The sequence below is a fragment of the Ammodytes marinus genome (genome assembly GCF_949987685.1).
Source record: "Ammodytes marinus genome assembly, chromosome: 3".
NCBI lineage: Eukaryota > Metazoa > Chordata > Actinopteri > Uranoscopiformes > Ammodytidae > Ammodytes > Ammodytes marinus.
Window position 1 is genome coordinate 2,641,498 of NC_137232.1, and position 27,181 is coordinate 2,668,678.

The following is a 27,181-nucleotide window of genomic DNA, read 5'->3' on the forward strand; positions in this document are numbered from 1 at the left end:
GTCGGGGCGCACAGATTTTTTTAATCCTTGGTGGCACGGAGGAGAGGGCCACTCGCAAGTCCTGCTCAACAGAGAGTCGTGACCTGGTCTTGTTCTTCATGTAAACAAGAGTGGAGAACGCCAACTCACACAGGTAGGTGGTGGGGAAATTAAGAAGTTGGTCGATAGCGTGGTGGGAGATGGTTGGATATTCTGATGCACAAACCAACCAAAACTGATCGAGTGTGAGCTCACTAAATTTCAGTTTCAGCGTGCGGTCCGCACGGAGCTCTGCGCTCTCCTCTCTCTCCTTCATAGTGAGCTTCTCGGTTGAGGACTCGGACTCCTGGTTGAATGGGTCTCGGATCCAGTCATTGTCCTCGATGTCCGCCACACGTGGAAAATAGCGCTCAACCCTCTCTTTTAAGGTCTGAAGGTGTTCGGTATATATAGCGCGCTCACTGGCTGCCTGTGGCGCAGCTGATGCCAGCGGGAACATGTTCATGGAGCCCTGTTCCAAAGCCTCGCGCCACAGGGTCAGTTTGCCCATAAAGCCCCGAATCTTGTCTGTGAATGATAAAATGTTTTCATTCCTGCCCTGAAGCTTGGCGTTTAACTCGTTGAGATGCCAAAATATGTCTGCAAGGAGCCAGCCTGGCGCATCAGCTCTCATCCGCGAGCCTGTCCTTATGTGGGACAGTGTGTTCACGTGAACATTCCAAAAGCTCTTCCCGAAGCTCGTAAAAACGGGATAAGACTTTCCCCCGAGACAACCATCGTACCTCTGTGTGGAGGATCAGGCTTTGGTGGTCGGCTCCCATCTCAGCGCACAGCTGGGAGAAAAGGCGAGATTTCAGGGGCCTTGATTTGATGTAAATTCCCACCTGCGCAACTGCGCGAACAGCGAAATGTGGGATCCTCTTTGAGGATTTTTTAAATAGTTTTTAGATAAAGAGCTTGCCTCTGTATTATGGAATGAGTGCATTCAAAGTAGTATATAGTAAATTAAAATAATTATTTTTGTATAGTTGTATACTATATTGCATTAGTAGGCTATGGTTGTCACAAAATCCCACGGCACACTTGGACTTGCCTCACGGCACACCAGTGTGCCGCGGCACACAGTTTGGGAACCACTGAACTAGACAAACAACACTGGGTACGTTCCAATACCCGTTCAACAGGCCCTCGTTCACTTGCCCTAGGCACTTGCCCTCGGGGGAATCCCCGCTGCCATCTTAAGTGTCGTTCCAATAGTCTGGAAACTGAAGTGAACTTCGTGAGATAGACCCTCGGAGGGCTGAGTGATCAAGTCAACATGGATGGTCACTCCGAGGTGGATATCACCCACAGTGCATTGCAGTTCGTCTTCTTCTTCTTCTCCTTTTATTTTCCGGTAGACTGTATGCTTTTAGGGACATCGCGGCCACCCGCAGGACAAATATATATATATAAATATATTCCAAAACGCCTCAATTAGGCTATCCTATTTCCATACGAACAATCCAGTGAATGTATTGCAGTTTACACATTGCTGCTATAACACCGATGGCTGCCAATTAGAGGACTATTTAAAACAAATGTTTTTGGTTGAAAGTATAAATAAGAAAATATGTCGGAGCAAACTATTTACATGTGTAAGTAACAATATCTTGATAATCTGAGTTCCCGTGTCGAAATTCAATGTTTGTTATGCTATGGAAATGGCTTTCTGCAACATAGGCTACCTTAGCAGAATGTTATAATTCTGTATTATTTGCATTCAGATTTACCTATGTAACTGACGGTCCATTGCGACTACAAGGGCAAGTGGGCAAGTGGGTTCCATTTAAATCCTCCGCTCCTCCCCCGCCCAGTCTCCCTCCGCTCTCCAAGTTCCCTCCGTGCAACGTATGCTGTTACGTCATGCCAAGGGCTGAGGGTAAATGAACAAGGGGAAGTGCAACTACTATTGGAATGCAGGGACTGGCTCCCTCTGTTGGCAAGGGCTACCAATTACCCATCATCCACGGGGCAGGTGTGTGCCTAACTTCTGAATGTCCAGGGCTGTAATAATACTTGTGGGGGAAAAAAAACATTTAAAAGGAAAGTATAAACTCATACGTTGAGGCCTACTGTGGGGTTTTAATCCTCTGCTGGCACCAGTTTTGTGCTTTACGCTTGTGCATGTGTGCCTATAGTTCCACAATGATTAACATAATAAAACCATGTGCATTGTACAGCTACATTTTTTTTAATAATGCATATCTCTCCTTGTTCCAATAGCCTACACAATATGGCACCAGTTTGTAAAATCCACCGAATCGCTGACTCTACCTTTAATCACTAACGTGGAATGGAAAACCTCCTATTTACGAACACATATGGCCTATTTAGCCTACACTTCAAGTTCCTTTCCCGTTTTGGTATAAATTCGTTTATTTTGTTATGCACCCGTTGCTTAATAACTTTTGGACATCTCACATAAACAAGAACTTCATCTAGAAAATCTTCCTCCAGAAAATATGTAGGCTAGGGACCTACATCACTCGCCTAACAATCTAGTTAAAGTAGGCCTAGTAATTGCGGTAATAATATACAGTTTCTTCTTGTAATAGCAGTTGTCTTAGTAGCATAGACTAGCCTACTTATATTTAGTCACAGTAATAAAAGCACTCGCAATAGGTTAGTAAAAAACAGTCAGCCATGGTCTAGCCTACTTCTGTGACAGTTAGCTGTGGCACTGCAAAAGTATTAATGAAATCGTCATTTTAGGCCCAGTAACACGATGGTAAAAGAAGAGGCAGACGTAGACTGACATACATATTGATATCTATTCATAAAGTTATAGTACAATAACAGTAGCAGGCTAAATTGTAGGCTTCGACAAATATAGTCGCTGCTTCTTTCAATGTATGTACACCGCCATGATGTGTAGATGTATGTACCCTCCTCGTTTATCTATATCCGTTCCGATGCGCATGCGCGTCCGGTGGTTCGCGGTTGCGCCAACTGGTAGAGGATGTTGCTAGCAGCCAGGGTAGATGCACAGCCTTTTTCACAACAATAACATCAACCGAATTTGCATCTCTACATACCTGATTTGAGGATTATTCATTCCCAACGCTATCGGAAACCGTGCATTGGACCGCGCCACGCCGAGTCTCTTTGTGAATATTTTAACTACATGTTGTGTTGACAATGGGAGCGGACGGGTTTGCACATTTACAAGGTTCCTTTTTGCAGGAGCAGAAACAAGAATCATGGCTGGCCAGCTAGGCCGCAGATGGATTTTCTAGCTAACAGCAACAGTCTATCGATATAAAATATTGTATGTAGGCTACAAAAAGTGGTGCTAATATAATTACACGATTAGAGTTGATTTGTTTTCTTTCACGGGCACAAAGCACAAGTTAGTGAGCCCACTAGCTTCACAACCTTGACTGGTTGACGTCTTGCTTTCGTAGTTAGCTCCTTTAGCAAGCTAACGATTGCTAGCACCGCTTGGCCAGCCATCCGCTGGTCAAAAACCATTCGGCAAACGACGTTTATTGTTGGATTTACTCTTATCGCTGTGAGCCTCGTAGACATTTGTATCTCGACGTTATTTTGGAACGTCTGCTCCTGGATGAATGTGGGACAAAATGGAGACCCCGACGATTGTGTACGATCTGGATACCTCTGGGGGCTTAATGGAGGTGAGGTTGTTCTGCTCGAAGGCCTTAGTGAAGTGAATTATTCTCATTGTCAATGTATCGTCCCTAACACTAATAGTAATTGCCTTTATCAGCATGCCATCGTACCCTACTGTCAAGCATTGCTTGGCTAATTAACTTAATATTTGATAATAGAGGCCACACGTTAACGTTACCACTCTCTTAAAAAAAAGCTTGGCATGGTATAGCGGGCAAAAAGCTGCATATTTTTTAACTCTGTAGACACGCACATGAGACAGGGCAGCCGTGAGCATATGCTAAAGCAACTGGACCACTTTTTACAGCAAATCCAAACTCTGTTGGCGCCCCCGAAGTCCGAGGATGTGGAGAAGAGGAGCAGAAAGTTGGTGAGGGACGTCCGGAGGAGCGGCAGGGCGACCAACCACGACACCTGCGATAGCTGCCGTGAGGGGGGAGACCTGCTGTGCTGCGACCACTGCCCCGCAGCCTTCCACCTACAGTGCTGGTAAGGAACGAGTCAGGACAAATATATACAAGCTGTGCACCAGGTATTGCACGAGAAGCCGGGCTGCAACTCAGCTCCCCGTTAGCTGCATGCATGGGTTGGATGCCAAATGCTGCCTTTCAGGGTTACGTTTGGGTGATCTTGGTGCTGCAGAGCTGAGAATGACACGTTTCATTGAACGGTGTATATCGAATTATGTTGACGGTAGCGTTGAACGAGTGCGCCTGGTGGAAATGTTGTTTTACCATACGGGTTTTGTTTCCCCAGCACGCATGCTTCTCAAAGCCGCTGTTCTTTTACTGAGATTTCCACTCATGTTGACACTGTATTCTCCTATACGGTTGAACCGAGGAGGGGCGGTAGTGAGCGCCGTGTAGCACTTTGTAAAGTTAAAAATGCCGAATTCACCAGCACACATTAAAACACAGAACTGTTTCTTGTTGTCATTTCCAGCGTATCGTAGTTAAAGTCAAGGCGACATTAAACCTGAGCTTTATTCAATAGAGTTTTGTGAGAAAAAAACAGCTAATTTGACCTACAGTAGGCTATGTCGGTGTCGAGTAGCTCAAAGCGGCTAACCGTTATTATTCTGGACTTTTTGGGGAACATGCAGCAAGGAATATAGCTTTTCGTTAGACATGGTCGGGCGCATAGTTACTGGGTTCACAGAGAACATAATTTCATTCATGTGTGTCTGAGAAAAAGGCCTGTGTGTGTAGTCCAGTGTGTTAAAGCGGCTAGGGGTTAGCTTGCTTGCAGTCGGTCCTTCCCTCCTGTCGGCTGTAGTCAGTGGAGCCGCTGCTAAAAATGGAGTCGAGGCTGTCTCTGTTTACAATATGGCGACCTCACTGCTCTTTCTTCTATCCCACCGCCATCTTACCAACCCTTTTAAATTCTGTTTTTGAAAGGGAAACATTTCTAAAAATAACACGGCCAAGCAGGTTTGTCATTTGCTGAGATGGAGCGGTCGGCACCGTGGTGTTTTGTTGTTCGTCCTATTGTAGCGTTTGTCCGGTGCCGCTGTGCATGGCTCTCCATTTTAACATCTGCCTGCCAGCATGATTATTTTAACTTTGGCATTCGGGAGAGTTGATTTCAGTTACTCGGAAACGACCAAACAGAAACGTTTTGTCCATATATGGGCATTTCTGTGTCTGTGAACGGCTTCATCCTCACACTCATAGAAGCTGTATGATATCAGTGAATATTGGGAGGAAACTCGCTACATGATGTGTTATCCTAAAGACAGTATTACACAAGGTAACTAGTGTGTGTGTGTGTGTGTGTGTGTGTGTGTGTGTGTGTGTGTGTGTGTGTGTGTGTGTGTGTGTGCGCGTGTGTGTGTGTGTGCCACTGCTGCCTTTCCCTCCTTGACTCATTGTTGTGACCAACCACTTGGCCCTGGGTCAAGTCTGCTTTTCAAATCTTTGTGTGTAACTTTGCACATTTGTGCAGTTTAAATGTAATGCAACTACAAGTCTGATAGATTGAGGTAGAGGGGCAACTGTGTTTTCTTTATGTTTATTATCTTGTATGCTGTATCATGTGTTTCATTATACATGATTTGATTGTATATCTAAATATACAATCAAATGTATAATGAGACTATGTTGTCTGCAACACTGGAATTTTGTAAAATATATAGTAAGAAAACATAATTGGGCAACACTATATCTTGACAATGATAACACGGGTATTCTGAATGATAATGTTTAATCCATTTTGCATTAGTCACTGATGAAGGTGTTTGATCTTCTTCCTTCAGCAACCCTCCTCTCAGTGAAGAGATGCTCCCGCCGGGGGAGTGGATGTGTCATCGCTGCAATGTTAGAAAAAAGGTGAGACACAGGTCTTTCCTGTCTATACCACTGTCAGTGCTACTGTAAGGAGGACGCCTGAAATATTGAATTGGAATGCAGGCATTGTATTGTTGTATGTTGTTGTATGACCTGCATTTACAAATGGTCTTAAATGATATAATGATGTAATGTAGGGTCATAAATATATAAACATTATGCTTCTGCCTGCTCCTTCTCAAAGGTTTCCTTTTATGTGATTTGATAGAATCAAATTGCTTTAGCTACGTTTGTGTTTTATCTTTGTTTTTAAAAGAATAATTTTATCCTTCTTTCAAATGTTGAATGTTCGAGATAAATAAAAATCTAATCAAATATCAGGGTTGAAATGCATAGGAAAGTATGTGTCTGCTACATGGACTGATAGCTCTCTGTGTTCTGGGTCCAGAAGCGAGAGCAGAAGGCAGAGCAGACGAACGGGCTCCCAGAGCGCTCCTCCTCTAAGCGTGCTGCGTCCCCCCCGGCCCTGGAGCTGGAGCTGGCTGCAGGCGCCCTGAGACTAGACGGCCTGCCTCCTGGTGCCGGGGCAGCCGGGCCCGGGCTCAGAGTGGCCCAGGTCAGACTGTTGGAGCGCAGGAGCAGCAGCAGGCCCAGCAGCAGGCCTGGAACCCCCACCTCCAACACCTCGTCCACCCCCACCCCCTCAGAGGAGCAGAACGACGGGGAGGACGAGACAGGGGAGATGGAGGAGGAGGTTCAGAGCACAGAGCCTGAAGGAGGTGCTGCTGCTACCACGCCAAGCGCTCCCACCCCGCGCCTCCTCAAGAGACCCTTTCAGCTGCTCATAGCTGCCGCCATGGAGAGGAACCCCACTCAGTTCCAACTGCCCAGCGAGCTCACCTGCACCACTGCCCTGCCAGGTCAGTCCCTTTTTATTAGGAGTTCCCTAAACTTCCCCCCTAACAAAATGATATGGTATTTATTTCAACTAAGTATTCAAATAAGTAAGTGTGTCAGAAATGCATTGAGCTTTTTTTAGATTAGGACAGTTTATCTGGTATTATGTGATTCTGTTTACTCAAAATGTCGTGGATTTGTAGGTAGCAGTAAACGGAGGAGAAAAGAAGAGCTACTAGGAAAACCCTTCAGGAGGCCTCAGCATGAACTGGATACCAACGGTCTGGTCCCACTACCAGTCAAAGTCTGTTTTTCATGCAACAGGTTGGTACTTCCAAAATCTTGATCTTTCAATTTTTGGGGGTATCTTGCAGAATTGATTTGTGAAGTTGCTGATGTACTGTTATGTGCACTACCAGATTTACCGTCCACAGAAAGATTTACCCTTCATTCCAATCCACAAACTTCCCTACTATTTAGTATGCCAGAAAAAGATTTAGGATGTCCCAATACATGCATGTCAATTTTAGTATGCTGAAAATACATAAATGCTCCCCTAACTTCAATAACGTTTTGGAGTATTCGTCTTTATTCTTGACATTTCTCCACATAATAATAAATAAAAAAAAAAAAACTTCCTTATCTTGTTTTTTTTCTCTCTCCCGTGGCCCTAATACTCTTGTGTACTTTAGTATGTAGTGTAGTAAAAAAGAAAAATATGTGATTTGGAATGCAGGGAAAGACACAGAAGTGAAATAGTTTGATGTCTTGTATTTCCTTTGTCCCAGGAGTTGCAGGCTAGCTCCACTGATCCAGTGTGACTACTGTCCCCTGCTGTTCCACATGGACTGTCTGGACCCTCCGCTCACAGCTCTACCTGCTGGCAAGTGGATGTGTCCAAACCACGTGGAGCACTTAGCGGTAAGAACAGTGGTCTTAGCACAGTGTTTCCTCGCCATTTCTTTTTAGTTGTGTGAGTTGAGTGATTGATTAATTTTCGTGTGTGTGTGTTTAGCTGAACCAGAGGAGCCTGAGCCTATCCAGCCGCTGTCAGCTCTTTGACCAGTTCCAGGACCGGATGTCCCAGCACGCCGTCAAAGTGGACTTCCTGCGGAGAGTCCACCGACAGAACACACCCAACAAACGAAGCACCCACCAGCACAACAAGAGGAGCATTAAGGTTAGACTAGCCGCCCCAGACAAGCCTTGTGGGTAGCCTATTATATTCTGTCTTTTTGTACTTCTCCAAGACTACTGGGGCTTATCTGTAGTGCTAAGGGCAGGCTAAACAAGATTATGGTGGGGGGAAATGGGCTCATGGAATAACTTGAGATTCTAATTGTGTACAATTGATTCTTTGTTTTGGTTTCCTCTAGCTACATACTTGCAACAATATACATTCTGAATTTACCACTGAAATAAAATACTTTTAATAGTGATGGTACATGCTATTTAAGTTCTACCAGGACAAGAACACATTTGGCTGTTTATCTACCTTGTCAGGGAACTCAAACACATTGGCTATGTGATAACTTTATCAGAGACATTAGAATATATATATAAGTTAAAGCATTCAAGTTGTTTTCTAACAATCCCTGTTTGGACTCAGGTGCCAGATGCTATCAAGTCTCAGTACCAGAACCCTCCCCCCATGCTGCAGCCTGCAGGCCTGCGCCAGACTGAGCTGGTGTGTAGCGGCGTGCCCGACCGCCAGCCCCCAAAACGCCTCACCACAGAGGACGAACAGCAGGAGGTAGGCAGGAGAAAAGCCAGTAACATGACACAGTTTACACTTTCTCTAATATGGCTTTTTAAATCTGTCTATTACTAGTCAACTGCAACAATGTCGTCTTATCTTTGAGGTTCTGTGTAAAAGTAGAAATGTTTAAGGTGGAGTCAGTTATTCTGGAGAATGCATGTTGTGGGGCTGCTCGATTATGGCAAAAATGATAGTCACGATTATTTTGATTGATATTGTTATCACGATTATTAGACGATTATCCATTATAGGGATGCACCGAAATGAAAATGTTTCCAATTCTTTCAACATTGCATAAATTAAACTCCTAATGTGCTCCTCAAACATAGCCAACTAAAAAGCCACCCTAAATAAAGAAACAGTAAAACCTTCAAATCTAAGTGTAAAATTGTGTATCACTATACATTTTCTATAGTCGCGCTGTCAGTTTGCAGACATGGCTCTGTGTATACAGGCTTGAGAAATGCCATCAGATCGTGAAAGCCTTTCCCCTCAATAACGTTAATGTGCAGGAATCCCCGATTATCATTTTAGCTTTAAAGCCACAGAGCTTTTCCATGTAACATCAGTCTTGGACAAGTGTTTTAACTTAAAGACCTACTCCACCGGTAGAAATATGAATGTGTATTGAACTCTGAGATCCTATGTAGTATAAATGTGCAATTTTTTTTTAAATCAGTTCATCCTAGCCTGAGAAAAGGCAGAAAGACTGTTTTATGGTCCCACTGTCAAACCCTACATTTTCCCATGTGTGATCACTGATGGTAAAATGTAGGTTTAGGTTTAGGATTAACAGGACAGCTGGGCCAAGGGAAGACTGAGGGAAGAAAAACCTCATTCATTATATAATAATAGCGATTTTATAATGATAGAACGCTGGTTCCGTATGGGTGAAGTATTCCTATAATGCTGAATAAACCATTGCACTGCAATCACGGAAAGCAAAATAGTTCAGGCGTGTTAGAGCGGAGCGCACAGGTGGAGACGGAAGGGATCGCTGCATTTTAGGGCTGGCCCGAATGCCATTTTTCAGGCTTCGAATATTCGTTGGTTTTTCCGAGCGAATATTCGAATATTCGTTCCAGAAAAACACACCATCAAAAAAAAACAAAAAAGGTGAAATAATGGATGCGCTATGACACTTAGTGATGTAATATCCTCCTAAATGAGCAATACTACTACTACTACTACTACTACAATATTACTAACTTTTATATCCAAATATAAAATTATTTGATGACATTATATTGCAGTACTAGCTTCTTGCAAATTATTTTTCTTTTTAATAATAATAATAAATTATATATATATAAAAAAAAAAACGAAGCTCCGAATACTAATTTAAGCTCCGAATACTAATTTTCCGAACGAATATTCGAATAATTTGGGCCAGCCCTACTGCAGTTACCACACAAAACACGGCATGCAGCACAATGGTCGTTTTATTACGATTATCTTGTTTTCATTATCAAGGTAAGCCAAAATCGACCGTGGCTCAGGTGGTTGGCCAATGATCCAAGGGTTGGCGGTTCAATCCCCGCTCTGCCACCTGTGTCATGGTTGTTGTGTCCTTGGGCAAGACACTTCACCCACCTTGCCTCGTGTGAATGTCTATGACTGTTGTATGTTTGGGGTGGTGGTCGGAGGGGCCGTAGGCGCTGAATGGCAGCCACGCTTCTGTCGGTCTGCCCCAGGGTAGCGGTGGCTACTATGGTAGTTTACCACCACCAGTATGACTGTGTGTGAATGAATGGAACCTGGAACCCTGTAAAGCGTCTTTGAGTGCCTTGAAAAGCGCTATATAAATCCAATCCATTATTATTATTATTATTATTATTATTATTAAAATCGAAATTCAATTAATCGCCCAGCCCTAGTTTGTTGTAAAAAACTTTTTTTTGTCAAAATCAGTGAATAACTCCTCCCAATCCTCTACCTGTCCGTACTGTATGTGCGACATTCTGGCGTTAATACACACCCAAGGCTCTGCATCAAAGGGTATGTAAACAAAGGGGGCCCGCCGTCGCTAGCAACATGCCCGTTTACAGAGCCTAGTCTGTGTATTAACACTGGGTTTTATTTCAGCGCACAAAAAGTTTGGACAAGTAGCGGATCATGAGGAGATATTCACTGATTTTGACAAAGTGATTTCGACATCCATCGTTCTCCAGAATCGCTGATTCCAACTTTAAAGATTTTGTAGTGTGCTAGGGAAATCACTGATAGTTACTGCCTTCTCATTGAGTTTAAAAGTCACAACTAATGCCAATTGTTGGCTGATATGTAGATTGATTGGCCATGCAAGTTAAACATTCAGTGTTTATATTGTCTGATGTATGTACTGTATAATCCAGTTGTGACATTAACAGTACAGGCCCAGTATACAGGTGTGTTGGCCTTCAGGAGAGGTTTTTCTTGATTCTAGATGACTGTGCATTCAGCTAGCAGCTCCTCTCCATGTAGAGACATGGGAATTTAAAGGAATAGGAAGTGATGGGTGAAGTGATTGTGTTGTAACACATGCTTCCTGTGTGTTTAAACAGTGGCTTCAGGATGTGATCGCTCTCCAGTGCAGCATTGTAAGACACCTGTCCATCAAGCAGAAAGCCTCCTCCACATCAGCCCCAGTCCCGTCGTCTGCACAGTGGCTGTCTGAGCACAAGGCCAGTGCTAAGGCCTGTGTTAGCTCAGTGGACATGAAGAGCAGCCAGGCCTCACTAGGAAGGACTTCCTCCCCCGAGCCCTGCTCCAAACCCTGCAGTGGCCCCGATGACTCTCTGGCTGTTTGTAAATGCAGCACACCTCCATGTCACAAGTGTAGGAAACCCAACGGGCCGCTGCTAGCAGAGGAGCGCCAGCCTCCCAAAGCTAACGGCCCTGTGGACTGTAACAGTGCCCCCCTAACCCTAACCCACCAGCACCAGCACATACTGCAGCCCAGCACAGCAGCCCCGCCGCACCTTGTCCTGCTCAACCACATAGCAGCAGACGTCGTGAAGAAGGAACCAGAGAGCAATACTACGACAGAGGCCTGTGCCCAGAAGACATGCCCCACCACTGCCCCCACGATATGGCTGAACCATGGGACCCAGAGCCAGCTCCAGGAGGGGCTCAGCAGTGATGAGAAGCCCTCCCTCTCCATCAGCACACCACCTCTAGGCCCAACCAAGCTGGGCTCGCCCTCGCCAACTCCAGGTACACACTCCCCCTTGCACATGCTCACTGCCAGTTATCCATTTCTAGATCAGTGTTATATTTTCTCCATTATCATATAAACCAAACTGAGAATGACTTATCACCAGTTAGTGCTTCAGAAGGCTTATTTATTTATTGCACAAAAGAAAATACATAATAGATCGGTATAAATAGGAACAATATACATCATTTATTTTCAATTGAAGTCCAGAAAATACAAAATATAACATAAAACCCATAAGGGCTTGTCAGGTGCCGAGGTGGAAAGTAACGGATTACATTTACTCACGTTACTGTAATCGAGTAACTTTTTTGGTACTGGTATTTTTTTGAGTAGTAAAGTACCTTTAGTCAGGGCTGTACAGTGCGACAGTTTTGATCGCATTAGCTTTTAAAATTGATCACGTGCGATGATGAATACAAGTCCACTCACACTAGTGCGACAGGTTGTTAATGAGGAGATACTATCTCATTTAGGCACAGAGAGAGGAGTGATGCACAACACTGCTTAGAAGGTTCTACATTAACACTCTCCAAAAGCGGGTAAATGTATTCTTAGGCGAGTAAGTATTGAGTCCACCCTCCACTTTGGCTGGTGAAAGATGTGTGATCAGGATCTATGCTTGTGCGGCGATTCTAGCGTCTATTAAACTTCACCAACGGTAAAAAACGGAAGGACACAGCTCTTTTTAACATTAAACGCAGTTAAGTTACCGCGTGTGCAAACATACCATTTCCTATGCGCCTTCACATAAAAAGCATGTTAATAGCAAAACGTTAGTTCACTTTTATTTTGAAGTAGATAAGAACAGGAAGTTAGCACTCACAGCCCCACAGTGCTCTAGCTTGAAAGGCAACTGGACCTTCAGCTTAACAAATTCACAAAGACCTATTTAATTTATCCTACATTTTACAAATGTGTAAACTAGTTCATAGGCTATGTCCAATGGTTTAACGTTTGGTTTTAATTAAAAGGGAATGTTATAAAAAAATTATTGTTATTATCAAATATTAAATAATGGAAATAATTCTGAATCAGCAAAAGTTGCTATTGGCAGGTTAAATCTTTTGTCTAAATTGCAATAATTGCACCCTTATTAATTTTTCTACAATTATTACTGCACAATAGAATATAATATTGATTGAGAATCTCAGATGAGACCAAGATGACATGCTCGAAGGTAATTACAGTGAAATGCAAGGGTTAAGGTTATGGAAGTTTTCGATCATACTTTGTGTGCTACAAAAAAAATAGTGCTACTGAATTTTTTTGCTTGCTGCTAGCACCAGTGCTACCACCTAAAAAAATAAGCGTACAGCCCTGCTTTAGGACATTTTAAAGCACATATGTTGCTTAGTAAAAAACAAATAAGAAACAAATGAAACATCAGTGCACATGAAAAATAATAGGTTCAGTAAGCGGAATGGTCAGTTTAGCTAACTTCCTGTCAGTGACTGCAGTTAGCAGTCCCCTCCCTCGTCCCCACATGAATGCACTGCAAGCAGCAAGTTATCTAGCATCATCTCAGATCCGTAAGTGTGATAAAACATGATAAAAACAGACATTGGGACGGATTTTTACCTGCTCCGCCATTGTAGGCGCATAAACATTCACCATCTGTCGCTCTGCATGTGCACCAGCAGTGAGACGGGTGCCAGTTTGTAGCGTTCTCTCTTCTGATTGGTATCAGTTTCGGGATCCCCGAAAAGTTTATTTGCCGATTACATGCAGAGCGGGTGACTGAGAGATCGGCTTTATGAAACGTGCACACTATATAAGTGATCACTGTATGAATAAAGAGTGATTTAACACCTATATTAACATAAATAAAACGCTTACTTCACCTTTGGCAAACATTAATATCCCAAACATTAACAACCAATTTAATTGAGCCTAAATTGTACAAATACTTATTCGTAATACTACATTTATTTGTTATATGTTTCATAGTTTGGTTTTCAATTAAATAAACAAAAGTACCAATTATGTTTGTGTATGCTGTGAATTAGGCAAAGAGATTGTGTATTAAGGGGTCACACGTGTAACCGATTAGTATATCACAACCGTTTAGGGAAAATCAATAAACATAAACCGTTTTATTATTCTTTTTCTTTTTTTTCTAAAGTTTTGATAATGATTTGAGCGTACCCTACGCTCACGTCCATATTGATAAATGCCGAGATTTGTGTGGAAATGTACGTACACCCATTTTTCTGGTCTACGCAAGATTGATAAATGAGGGCCACTGACTGTTGGGCGTGTCTTACTGTATATTGGCAGTGTGGTTTGCTAGAGAACCACAGTGTAGCTTCAGTACCACACACCTGTACAATGTAAAACTGCAAAAAAAATCATAGTAAAGTGACTCTTGACATGTTGAAGTCAAGTCTGCGGTCATTTCTGCTGCTTGTTAGTGTTCAGACCTTTCCACTATAGTAAACCCTACTCCCCACTGTTATAAAGACACTGCAACATAGTACTGCAGATTGTATCCTGACAGCTCCCTCTTGTGGCCACTGGCAGCAACACATAGCACAACAAAGCAACCAGTGATAGGACAAACCAGTAAAGAAGAGAATGTACTACAGTTTAAATGGGACTTTGAATGGTGTGTGACGGATTGCTACTGGCTATATACAGGTCCTTCTTATATAATTAGCATATTGTGATAAAGTTGATTATTTTCCATAATGTAATGATAATAATTGAACTTTCATATATTTTAGATACATTGCACACCAACTGAAATATTTCAGGTCTTTTGTTGTTTTAATACTGATGATTTTGCCATACAGCTCATGAAAACCCCAAATTCCTATCTCAAAAAATTAGCATATCATGAAAAGGTACTCTAAACAAGCTCTTAACCTAATCATCTGAATCAACTAATTAACTCTAAACACCTGCAAAAGATTCCTGAGGCTTTTAAAAACTCCCAGCCTGGTTCATTACTCAAAATCGCAATCATGGGTAAGACTGCCGACCTGACTGCTGTCCAGAAGGCCATCATTGACACCCTCAAGCAAGAGGGTAAGACGCAGAAAGAAATTTCTGAGCGAATAGGCTGTTCCCAGAGTGCTGTATCAAGGCACCTCAGTGGGAAGTCTGTGGGAAGGAAAAAGTGTGGCAGAAAACGCTGCACAACCAGAAGAGGTGACCGGACCCTGAGGAGGATTGTGGAGAAGGGCCGATTCCAGACCTTGGGGGACCTGCGGAAGCAGTGGACTGAGTCTGGAGTAGAAACATCCAGAGCCACCGTGCACAGGCGTGTGCAGGAAATGGGCTACAGGTGCCGCATTCCCCAGGTCAAACCACTTTTAAACCAGAAACAGCGGCAGAAGCGCCTGACCTGGGCTACAGAGAAGCATCACTTGACTGTTGCTCAGTGGTCCAAAGTACTTTTTTCGGATGAAAGCAAATTTTGCATGTCATTCGGAAATCGAGGTGCCAGAGTCTGGAGGAAGACTGGGGAGAAGGAAATGCCAAAATGCCTTTTGGTGATGGTCTGGGGTGCCATGTCAGCTGCTGGTGTTGGTCCACTGTGTTTTATCAAAGGCAGGGTCAATGCAGCTAGCTATCAGGAGATTTTGGAGCACTTCATGCTTCCATCTGCTGAAAAGCTTTATGGAGATGAAGATTTCATTTTTCAACAAGACCTGGCACCTGCTCACAGTGCCAAAACCACTGGTAAATGGTTTACTGACCATGGTATTACTGTGCTCAATTGGCCTGCCAACTCTCCTGACCTGAACCCCATAGAGAATCTGTGGGATATTGTGAAGAGGAAGTTGAGAGACACCAGACCCAACACTGTGGATGAGCTTAAGGCCGCTATCAAAGCATCCTGGGCCTCCATAACACCTCAGCAGTGCCACAGGCTGATTGCCTCCATGCCACGCCACATTGAAGCAGTCATTTCTGCGAAAGGATTCCCGACCAATTATTGAGTACATAACTGAACATAATTATTTGAAGGTTGACTTTTTTGTATTAAAAACACTTTTCTTTTATTGGTCGGATGAAATATGCTAATTTTTTGAGATAGGAATTTGGGGTTTTCATGAGCTGTATGCCAAAATCATCAGTATTAAAACAACAAAAGACCTGAAATATTTCAGTTGGTGTGCAATGAATCTAAAATATATGAAAGTTCAATTATTATCATTACATTATGGAAAATAATCAACTTTATCACAATATGCTAATTATATGAGAAGGACCTGTACAAAAACACAATTAAAGAAAGACTATTGTACATAGATGAAGGAAGAATATTCCTATGTGGTTGACCTCAGTCTCATGTTGTCCGTGCGTGTGTCTCCTCTCCAGACATAAAGGCCGGTGCTGCTCTGATGGACACCCTGTCTTCCATCGCTAACCTGTCCAGCTGCATGAAAAGTGGCAAGACTGAGGATGGAGGTCAGTGTCACATGGAACAATACTCTACCATTTTGCTTTAATGCAATTATCATGACTGTGATTTAGCAAACTAGCACAATACAAACAATCTAATGTGTGTGTGTGTGTGTGTGTGTGTGTGTGTGTGTGTGTGTGTGTGTGTGTGTGTGTGTGTGTGTGTGTGTGTGTATGTCTCTGTGTGTGTGTGTGTGTGTGTGTGTGTGTGTAGGGATTGAGCTGGACAAACTGGATGCAGAGATGATCAAACTCCTGGCGTGGCAGAGGATCCAGCAGCTGTTCCCCCCTAAAGCTGCCAGCACTCCTCCTCCTCCTCCTCCTCTTCCTCCAGCCCCCATCAGTACTGCCCCCAGAAGCCCTCCGCCCCCACGCCCAGACAGTAAGTAACACTCTGACACTGCTACGGCCAGCTGTGTCTGTCACTATGGATGTGTTTAAAGGTTCAGTAAGCAGAATGCTCAGTTTAGCTAACTTCCTGTCAGTGACTGCAGATGGCAGTCCCCTCCCTCGTCCCCACGTCACCACATTAATGCACAGCAAGTTATCTAGCATCATCTCAGATCCACAAGTGTGATAAAACATGATAAAAACCATCAAAACAGACATTGGGAAGGATTTTTACCTGCTCCGCCATTGTAGGCGCATACTTATTCACCCATCTGTCGCTCTGCACGTGCACCGGCAGTGAGACGGGTGCCGGTTTGTTGAGTTCTCTCTTCTGATTGGTTATCAGTAGTGGGATTCCCGAAAAGTTTATTTGCCGATTACATGCAGAGCAAGTGACTGAGAGATCGGCTTTATGAAACGCACACACTATATAAGTGATCACTGTATGAATAAAGAGTGATTTAACACTTATATTAACATAAATAAATCGCTTACTTCACCTTTAAGTGCCGTTTGTCAAACTAAAACAGTGCCTCTTCCTACCCAGGTCAGAAGAAGGTGCAGGCCCGAGCAGTCTTCTACCCTCTGACAGGAAAAGGAGGAGCTGTCAGCATGTGCTTTAGGACGTTATACATAGGATCTGGTAAGACATGCTCACTGGATCAGTCATTCATTAAAAAAATAAATTAAAAAAATTGTCTTTGCACAAAGATTGATGAATTTTTATAAGAAATAACATGATCTCTAAAAATAGTTATATACCTTTTTACAAATGTTTGAGTTTGTTAAGAGATGATGATGGCAGATTACAGTTTACTGAAAGTGAATTTAAAACATGATGAGACTAAAATCTTCTGTGATGTTTTAAACTACAAATCACATTTTCTTTTGATGTTTTTTGTAAAGGTGCTGACATGGACGTGTGCCTTACAAACTATGGTCATTGCAACTACATATCGGGGAAGCACGCCTGTATTTTCTATGATGAGGTATGAAACTGCTCTACTACTTAAATGTGGATGTATGTTATACCCCTTTCCAACTGACCGAAAAACCCTTGTTGACACTAGGGATGTAACAATATACCGCAAAACGGTCGTTCGCGATATGAAAAGGCCACGAATGTCAACCGTAAGTTTTTTCTTGTTATACCGCGTCACGGTATTGAGGCGAGCATGCATGGTAAATGCGCTCCGTCATTGTGGAGAGTCTGGTAAGCAACGTTGTCATAAACGTAGCACTCAATCTAACACTGTATGGGCCACACCAACATTGGAAACCAAACAATAACACATTGACACAACATCTTATCACTGAAACATGACTTCTAACTTTAAACTGAACAGTCACGTCTCACGTGGGCCGTTGTTTTCACTAGCGCGTGCAGCTTCACAACATTGAGTCACGTAGCAGCAGAGAAGAGAGAGAAAGAGAAAAGGGAGAGATAGAGAAAAAGATCGACTAGCTTACCAGACTGAAGAGAAAGTTGCTCGCGGGTCAATTATATCATTATGAATCCAGGCGAACGTGAGGAAATGAGATTATAAAATAAAAAAATAAAAAAATAGAACAGAATAGAATAGAATCCACCGCCACCGCGCGTTAAATCCCCGGTAAAGTCGGCGAACTTCCGTGAAAGGCAGATGAAGGAAATAAGTCCAAAGATCCTTGATATATTCATCACAACTTCACGTGAACTCAGCAGACAGTAGCTAACAGCATGTTGCGCAATACTATGGAATCCCTACTATGTCAAACTTAGGTGACACTACTTTGGTCAAATGAAGGTGACGTTGCGAAAGTGTGAGGAAGGGAGGGGGAGAGGAGTGCACTGCAAAAACATTGATTTTGAGACTGCAATTTAAGTTAATAACAAATAAAAATCATAAATAAATATTTTACAGAGTTAATTGTGCTTGTCATAATGTAGGCCTAATAAGGTAAAAGCATGGCTTGCAAAAATAGAGTTGATAAGCAAATAAAACATAAATAAATGGGGAAATTATCACACTATTTAAATAATTTTTATTTTATACATACTTTTACAGTTACAGACAAGTGACTAAATTAAGTTTAGATTTAAAATTCCTATTTCAGTTTGAAAAATATAGATGTAAAGCTTCTTTAAAAACAGCAGTAGAGAAGCAGTGTCTTTGTTTTGGTGATAAGTTGTTTAAATCTCTCAGAAATCTCTTCTTCATATTAAGATATAAAAAATTTGAATTATTCTTGCGTTTATGTTTTATTTAAATCAGCGGTACAACATTTCATTTGAGGGGGTAGAAATGAATTCCACGCTTAATATCGTATCGTGATATCATGATATCAATCGCAATATCGTATCGTATCGTATCGTACCCAAAATTTCATATCGTTACATCCCTAGTTGACACCCTGCATGTAGATCGGGGTCAGTTGACACTGCAGTACACAAGGGTGTTTCTCACCTCGCTCAGCTCTGCTCAGCTTTTCAGTGGGAAAACAAGTCCCTGATCAATGCGCTAATTTCTGACATATCACGCCTTGTGTTTAGTAACAATAGACAGATTACAGACTATGGTTTCTCTTTCCATTCAGGTGATGTTTAAGCCGTGAGACCCAGCTGAGCTGAATGGGATAAAAATACTATTAAATTATAATATCAATAACCTGATCCTCTGCACCAACCAGCACAAATATGTAGAAAAAAAAACACAGGCATCCGCTATTATACGGACATGCTCATTTTGGTGGGAAAATGGTATTACTGTACTGATCCACAGAATGATCTGACTCCCAAACACATTAAAGTACTGTTGTCATTGGACATGGTGTAAATGGTTCTCACGTGTGTCCTCAGAATACCAAGCATTATGAGCTGCTCAACTACAGCGAGCACGGCACCACCGTGGACAACGTCCTCTACTCCTGTGACTTCTCTGAGAAAGCCTCTCCGTCTCCCCCCAGTGGTCTGGTGGCCAAGGTGCAGGGCATCATCCGTGAGTACATCTGGACATTGTTTAACCACTCCGCTATTCACAGTAGGGACGGTCATCCCTAACCATTATCCAACTAGATCAAACTCAATTGTAGAAATGCCCTAAGGCGGACAGCTGGAGACCGAGGAGTTTCCCTGGTACAGAATTACACGCGGCACCATCACATGGAATAATAATACTATGTATGTTGTGGTATAAACAACATATGTTATAAACACCGCTACCCTATATTATTCCTGAGCTCTGCTGTGCCGTTGACAGATAGATAGATAGATAGATAGATAGATAGATAGATAGATAGATAGATAGATAGATAGATAGATAGATACTTTATTGATCCCGAAGGAAATTCAGACATCGAGTAGCAAACATACGTAAAAACAGACTACAGAGACCATTCCTTTAACTCTGCGTGCATTTTTGAAGAAGAAATGGCCATGGGTCACTCATCGCTAGTTAGCTTAGCTCAAACAAAGGTAGTCAATGGGTATTGTTAGCCTGCCTCTGTTGTTTCAGAAGGAAATCTTTAAAACATCACTAACAGGCATGCAAACTAGTCACCTTTCGGCGAAATTCGCCGTTTTGGAAACTAAATCGGCCACCTATGTGATTCGTGGAGATCCGCTGAGAAAATATTTTGGGAGGGGGGGTCTGATGGCTAGCACAGTGTGTGTGTGTGTGTGGGGGGGAGGGGGGGAGGCAACCATAGTGACTAACTATGATTGACGGATGGTAACTCCTATCATATGAGTTTGACGGTCATTTGGCCAATCAGATCCGGTATTTGTCATTGAGGGGCGGTGACCTCAGTCTGCAGGGAAGTTGACTTTTTTTCCTCTCAGAGTTATCGGAGTGTTCAAGTATGAGTATTATTATTTTACCGTGTTAATGTGCCTACTTAGTTTATGTGAATCACTTTTATAAATAAATTCACGGAAGTTTGCCAACCGTTGTTTTACGGCAGTTTGCATTAATGGCCTGGATTTGCAGATTGTCACTGCAGTGCAGATTAATGTGTCACCTCAAGTTAATAATGTGCTTTTGTTTATTGCTGTTTTCACGGTTTTTGAATGGTGCGTGGTGTTCTGGCCGACACACATGAGGTGAATGTAGTGATTATAGCAGATCAGCGCCGAAACAACACACCTCCACTATCGTCATATTTTGCACCTTTATGTTCCAGCACACGACTGAGTTTGTGTGAGCGTGAACACAAGAGAAACTATGGGTGACTACAGAGTGTATTTTTATGTGTTTGATTAATGGTTGTGTAGCAAAGATAATGCAAATTTGATGGCCAGCACTGTGTGTGTGTGTGTGTGTGTGTGTGGTGTGGAGCGGAGCATGGACATGGAGTGACCATAGTGACTAACTATGATTGACGGATGTTAACTCCTATCATATGAGCTTTGATGGTCATTTGGCCAATCAGAAACAGTATTTGTCATTGAGGGGCGGTGACATCAGTCAGTCAGAGCGTCTGCAGGGAAGTTTAATTTGTTTTCTCTCCGAGTCATCGGAGCGTTCAAGTAGCCGCAGCCGCAGTACTATTATTTTACCGTGTTAATGTGCCTAGGCTACTAGTGTTGCCACCCGTCCCGTTTTTCCCAGAATTGTTCTCTTTTTTCACCAGCTGTCCCGGGAAAAAATAAATCTCTCCCGGGACACAATTTGTCCCGTTTTTTGGGGGAAATGCCAAAACCTCATTCGATTTCCTTCGTTCAGTAGTTAAGGCCGTTTCACACGGGCTGAGGCGTTTTTTTGCGCCAACTAATGCATTCTCAATGGAGAGGCGAGCGGGGCCGGGCAGAGAGAAAGCGCAGCGTTCCGTCGTCAGGCGGCACGACAAGCGGGCAGGGGCGGTCTCAACGATCTTGGGGCCCGTTTCAAGACCCAGTGTGGGGGGCCCCCACTTTTTTTTTGGTGCATGCTCCCCGCGAAAAAAAGAAAAAAAAAGATTGTGGAAACCATTTGGTTCATAGACGGATTATGAGATAATGGGCCCATGGGCCCAGACTCTTAAAGGACCCTGTTATTGACATGAGTGACTGAGCTCTTTGACAATGCGACATGTAAAGTTACTATCAGTATTTCTGGCTTAGGGCCCCCCTGAGCCCTTGGGCCCCTGGGCTTGGTTGCATGCAATTTTCTTCTCAAAGTGCACCAGATTGATAGCCTGGAAATCCAGACCCTGATATCTTGAACGATAGAGGGTCTGGCCACGATCAATAGTAATTTCCAACTCAAGGGGCGGCTCCTACTCGTGCATTTCAAATGCCACTGCACGCAGTTGGATAGCACTACAACCAATCAGAGCGATGCACAAGGTGACGGAAGCCCCGTTCATTTAGCGAACAGCTGTTAAACTGTTAAATTAAACGTTCCACTTACTTGCTAATGAAATATTTGAGTGCCGTCTTCCAAATCGTTGAGGGTCGAGGCCAAAGCAGTCTCAAACTCACACAACAAATCCGCAGCCATCTTTGATGTTTACTATCACGGCTTCGATGTCGCATGCACGTCACTGTCGTCATCCGGTTACGTCCTCCCCAGAGTACCATACGTTGGCGCGCCCATATTAGATAGAACCAATTGAATCGTGAGCCCAGATTTCTGGTCTTTTTGATAAAGCTTCAACGGAGCGTGTCCAGACCAACAGGCGCAGCAAATTTAATTTGCCAGCGCCTAGTGGCAGGTCTGGGAATGCCAGGCTACCAGATTGATGAATTTTACTTTAAAAGGTTGCATTTTTTTCTTCCGGGGGAGCATTCCCCCGGACCCCCCTACAAGGTCCAGGGTTCCCACCTCAGTCTCCTTATATATCCTACTGTAAAAAGCACTGTGTCTATGGTAGGGCTGGCCCGAATACCATTTTTCAGGCTTCGAATATTCGTTGGTTTTTCCGAGCGAATATTCGAATATTCGTTCCAGAAAAACACACTATCAAAAACAACATTAAAAAAAAAATATATAATATTAAATTTTTTTTTTTTTAATTTAAAAAAAAAAAACGTTAATAATCCCTATATACTCCCTGGAACCGATTTTGACAGTATCTGCATATTTTGTTGAAGATTTACGCGCTCGGAGGTGAAGTAATGGATGCGCTATGACACTTAGTGATGTAATATCCTCCTAAATGAGCAATACTACTACTACTACTACTACTACTACTACTACTACTACAATATTACTAACTTTTATATCCAAATATAAAATTATTTGATGACATTATATTGCAGTACTAGCTTCTTGCAAAAAAAAAATTTGAAAAAAATAAAAAATATTAAAAAAAAAATAAATAAAAAAAAAACGAAGCTCCGAATACTAATTTAAGCTCCGAATACTAATTTTCCGAACGAGTATTCGAATATTCGAATAATTCGGGCCAGCCCTAGTCTATGGTTATTATAGGTCATTACACTGGTCAGTCTGAACTGGTAGCCTAATAATGGCCGAGCCCTCCGCCCCAAACATCAATTGTCCCTTTTTTTCCTAAATCCAAGGTGGCAACCCTAGTGCCTACTCGGTTTATGTGAATCACTTTTTAAATAAATTCACGGAGTTTGCCAACCGTTGTTTTACAGCCATTTGCATTGCTTTATGCACGCGCTGATTAACGGCCGCGGTTGGCGGATTGTCACTGCAGAGTCACCTCAAGTTAATAATGTGCTTTTGTCTATTGCTGTTTTCACGGGTTTTGAATGGTGCGTGGTGTTCTGGCCAACACACCTGAGGTGAATGTAGTGATTATAGCAGATCAGCGCCGAAACAACACACTCACCTGCTTCCTCCACTATCGTCCCATTTTGCACCATTATGTTCCTGCGCACGACTGAGGTGTGTGTGTGTGAACACGAGATTAACTATGGTGACAGAGTGTATTCTTATGTGTTATATTAATGGTTGTGTAGCAAAGATAAGGCAAATCCTGTTTGCCACAATATAAATAGTTAGTTTATTGTAAGGGAATTTGGTGTGATTGATTTGAGGCTCCATGTTATTTTCTGTCTTATTTAAAGCTGGTTTTGCCAGCACTTTTAACCGTTTTTCTAAGCTGTTTTTAAAGTTTTTCTTGGTAAATAGGCTACCTACACACTTTGTATTGTAAACGTCAAGAAGGTTGGCTGACTAATTTGTTTTGCTCATTTTACTATTAATCTGACAATGTTTTTTTTTGTCCTTAATTCTCTTCACCAGAATACACCAAATTGCTTCTCTTAAATGTTCAAATCACAAAATAAATCTTCTGGGGGGGGGATGCCCCCAGACCCCCCTACCGGGGTTTGTTTTCAAACTTCTCACCTTTTTCCTGGCTTATGAGTTTGCATGCCTGTCTGTAGGGGAGACTGGGGGAAAGTGTAAAAATGTTTGGTTTTTGATTTGTCAAAAACATATTGAACAATTTGGATAATTTATTCTATGTTGTATAACTGTGCTCTACTTGTTAACATACATTGTATTTATTTTAAAAGCAATGTAAGATGTCCTATTAATACAAGAATATAGGCCTACAGCAATAGCTTTTACTCCTCAATCATTCAATTAAAGATAAATGAATATACCGTGATATAATACCTTGATATACATTTTAGACCAAACCGTCCAGCACTAGTTCACACCTCACTGGTTGCCTGTCTCCAACCCTCTCCATGCGTCCCTCTGTATAGGTCGCAGTAAGCAGCGCGAGTCTTCAGAGGGCTCCAGCTCCACAGTGGACTTGTATCCAGTGGGTGGTGTGATGAGCAGCCAGCCCCAGCGGCCCTCCTCTCTGTCGTGCAGCTGTAAGGCCAGCAGCTCCAGTCTGATCGGGGGCAGCGGCGCGGGCTGGGAGGGCACAGCTCTGCTCCACCACGGCAGCTACATCAAACTGGGCTGTCTGCAGTTTGTCTTCAGCATCACAGAGTTGGCCAGTAAACAGCCCAAAGAGGAGCCCACCGCCACACCTGCCACCGCTTACCCAAGCAACACTGGCTCTTCCCTCTCCAGCAGCAGCAGCAGCAGCAGCATGGCCCCTCCAGCCTCCACACCAACGAAAGCCCTCAGCAGTGCAGCCTGCAGCCAGGCCAAGGCCCACACTGACATTGTTCCTCCACACCAAGTGTCTGTCCAGCACTGCAGCCTCCAGCCAGGGCCCGGCACATAGTGACACTGTCCCTCCACACGCCACCTCTGCCCCATAACCCCTCCCCTCCCTCCTTTTTGTTTTGCACCTTTTGGAGTCACGATGAAGGGAAAGCTGCACAGCTGGTTGGTCAACAGGGAAAAGTTTATTTTTTTCATTTTTTAAATGGTTTATATCTTTGCATGAACTTGAAGTATTATTGACAATCTCTTCTGTTTTTTGAATGACTGACAGTAACCTCCTGTTCACTTTGGACCGATAGGACTTTGAGCGAAATGTATTGAACTACGCTCACTTTTTTCCTTTGCCAGTGTATTGGTTATGTATGGTGTAACATTATTTTTGTCAAGTCAGCCCATTTAGCACAAACCTTTTTATTTTGTAGTATTGAATTCCATACATTCTAATTTCTTTTGCTGCTTTTGCACCACAGGTAGCTACATTATGTATGAAAACATACATGCTTATTCACTATGATGTGTATATAATGTAAATATATATTAATTCAGTGCCTCTCAATTGGAGAAACATTGGATTTCATGTAGATTTACCATTTTTTGGTTTTTAACTGTACATTTCATGGAATTTGTGATACTGTGTAGAGTACCAGAAGTTTTGTGATAAAACTTGTTCTTAGTGTGTACTTTCCGCTGTAGTCCACCTGTACATACTGTATTGTTTTAGTACTCATTTTAACATCTTGTGCTGCTCTGTATATAAGCACTCTTTGTCTGTACTGCTCGTCTGTTCAAACATGTAAATACAGAAAGATTTTCTAAGAACAATCTCAATAGACTTGTGTCCACAGTTTTTGTTCAGGCTCCGCATTGGTTTTATATTAGGATTGCCTCTAGTCACCTTGCTTTAAAGGTGAAGTAATTTATTTATGTTAATATAGGTGTTAAATCGCTCTTTATTCATACAGTGATCACTTATATAGTGTGCACGTTTTATAAAGCCGATCTCTCAGTCACCCGCTCTGCATGTAATCATCAAATAAACTTTTCGGGGATCCCACTACTGATACCAATCAGAAGAGAGAACACTACAAACCGACACCCGTCTCACTGCCGGTGCACGTGCAGAGCCAATGTCTGTTTTGATGGTTTTATCGCACTTATGGATCTGAGATGATGCTAGATAACTCGCTGCTTGAAGACAGCAGTGCATTTATGTGGGGACGAGGGAGGGGACTGCTAACTGCAGTCACTGACAGGAAGTTAGCTAGACTGACCATTCCGGTTACTGAACCTTTAAAGGTACAGACAGTGACAACTAAGAAGCTGTTTGACATCCATGTCTGAACATTTGTTTACAGACATTTGTCTAAACATAAAAGTACATTAAGAAGTAAGTTAGTTGTTTGTTTTTGATAAACTATCTTACATGGCTTAAGTAACACACCGTTGGCGCATACTGTTATTACGATGCGGCGTTCAGAGAAAGTTGTAATATTATGTATGGTCATATTTAACTTTGTGCTGTCCCTTGGTGAAGATGGAGCCACGGTGAAAAAGGTCAAGAGAACTAAATCCTACCAGTACCTTCATAGTGGTGTAGTGGGCTGTACTATGCTACTCCAAGTAAAGGACTATCTGCTGGTTTCCATGCAGCTTCAATTGAGGAAGGTAGAGTGTTTATTTATTTTAAACCTACCATCATTGTCAACCATACAAGGGAATAGTTCTCTATTTTTAAGTGTAATCTCAAATCATTTTAGCTGATGATCTTTCCTAATATACAATTATATTAAATTATGTTGAAAAATTATCAGCTATTTTTTCTGTCTTGTCTAACCAGAAAATAGAAAAAACATGAAGACTTTATCGATTTGTGTGATTGCATATTAAATGTTTGCAGCTACCCTTAGTTCAAATAACCTCTAACAACACTGAAACTTTGTGATTACCTACAGTCAATAACATTTGTATTAAAACATATCAATTATAACTTGTAATGTGGGTAATGCTAACATGCTTTTTGTGTAACAGCCATACAATATAATATTTAAAAGGTTGTGCCCCTCTAACACCACTAGAGGGCAGGGCATGTGTATAATCTGTTGGGATTAGGTTAGGAAAGCAGTTGTCTGGCGCCATCCAGTGGAAGACACAAGCTGTATCCTGGTGAGCGGCTCCCTAAAGCCAAATGCCCCTGACTGCAGCTCGCAGATCGAGGAGGAGCTTAAATTTTCCCTAAATGTGGGCTGGTCTAAACATTTAACTCAAGCTCGGTGGCGCAGATCCGGCAGCATATTGATGTGTTGAATATAATAGATAGATTTATTTATTAGTCACATACACAATTGCACAGGGCAATGCGTAGTGAAATTATTCTTGTAAACCAGTCCGGCTGTCATTCAACTATATAAAAAGTGCAAGATTAAAAAAATGATTAGGTGGTCACTGGGTGGTGGGCTGAGTGACATTGTCAGTCTGGTTCAACAGTCTGATGGCCTGGGGAAAGAAACTCCTCCTCATCCTCTCT

At 42.5% G+C, this 27,181-nt stretch overlaps 1 protein-coding gene across 2 annotated transcripts; it reads left to right on the forward strand.

Annotated features, from left to right (window-relative positions):
- The first annotated feature begins 2,999 nt into the window (after positions 1-2,999).
- phf12b (PHD finger protein 12b) lies at positions 3,000-25,431 on the forward strand. Of its 2 annotated transcripts, none has more exons than XM_080054105.1 (15): positions 3,000-3,656; positions 3,959-4,140; positions 5,906-5,978; positions 6,385-6,856; positions 7,037-7,157; positions 7,622-7,754; positions 7,849-8,013; positions 8,443-8,586; positions 11,136-11,787; positions 16,118-16,207; positions 16,416-16,583; positions 17,139-17,234; positions 17,498-17,580; positions 19,431-19,569; positions 24,240-25,431. In XM_080054105.1, the coding sequence occupies exons 1-15, from the start codon at positions 3,591-3,593 to the stop codon at positions 24,713-24,715; spliced, it is 3,060 nt and encodes a 1,019-aa protein (XP_079910231.1). In that variant the 5' UTR covers positions 3,000-3,590; the 3' UTR covers positions 24,716-25,431. The 2 variants fall into 2 exon arrangements, with proteins under 2 accessions (XP_079910231.1, XP_079910232.1); XM_080054106.1 differs by having other exon boundaries at positions 3,989-4,140.
- Positions 25,432-27,181: the final 1,750 nt, after the last annotated feature.

What these genes read in the sequence shown, in the direction of transcription:
- phf12b (XM_080054105.1), top strand. Translation starts at nt 3,591, where the DNA reads ATGTGGGACAAAATGGAGACCCCGACGATTGTGTACGATCTGGATACC. An exon ending in CCTCTGGGGGCTTAATGGAG is followed by an intron (nt 3,657 to 3,958) that starts GTGAGGTTGTTC and finishes CACTTTTTACAG; the next exon opens with CAAATCCAAACTCTGTTGGC. An exon ending in GCTGCAATGTTAGAAAAAAG is followed by an intron (nt 5,979 to 6,384) that starts GTGAGACACAGG and finishes TTCTGGGTCCAG; the next exon opens with AAGCGAGAGCAGAAGGCAGA.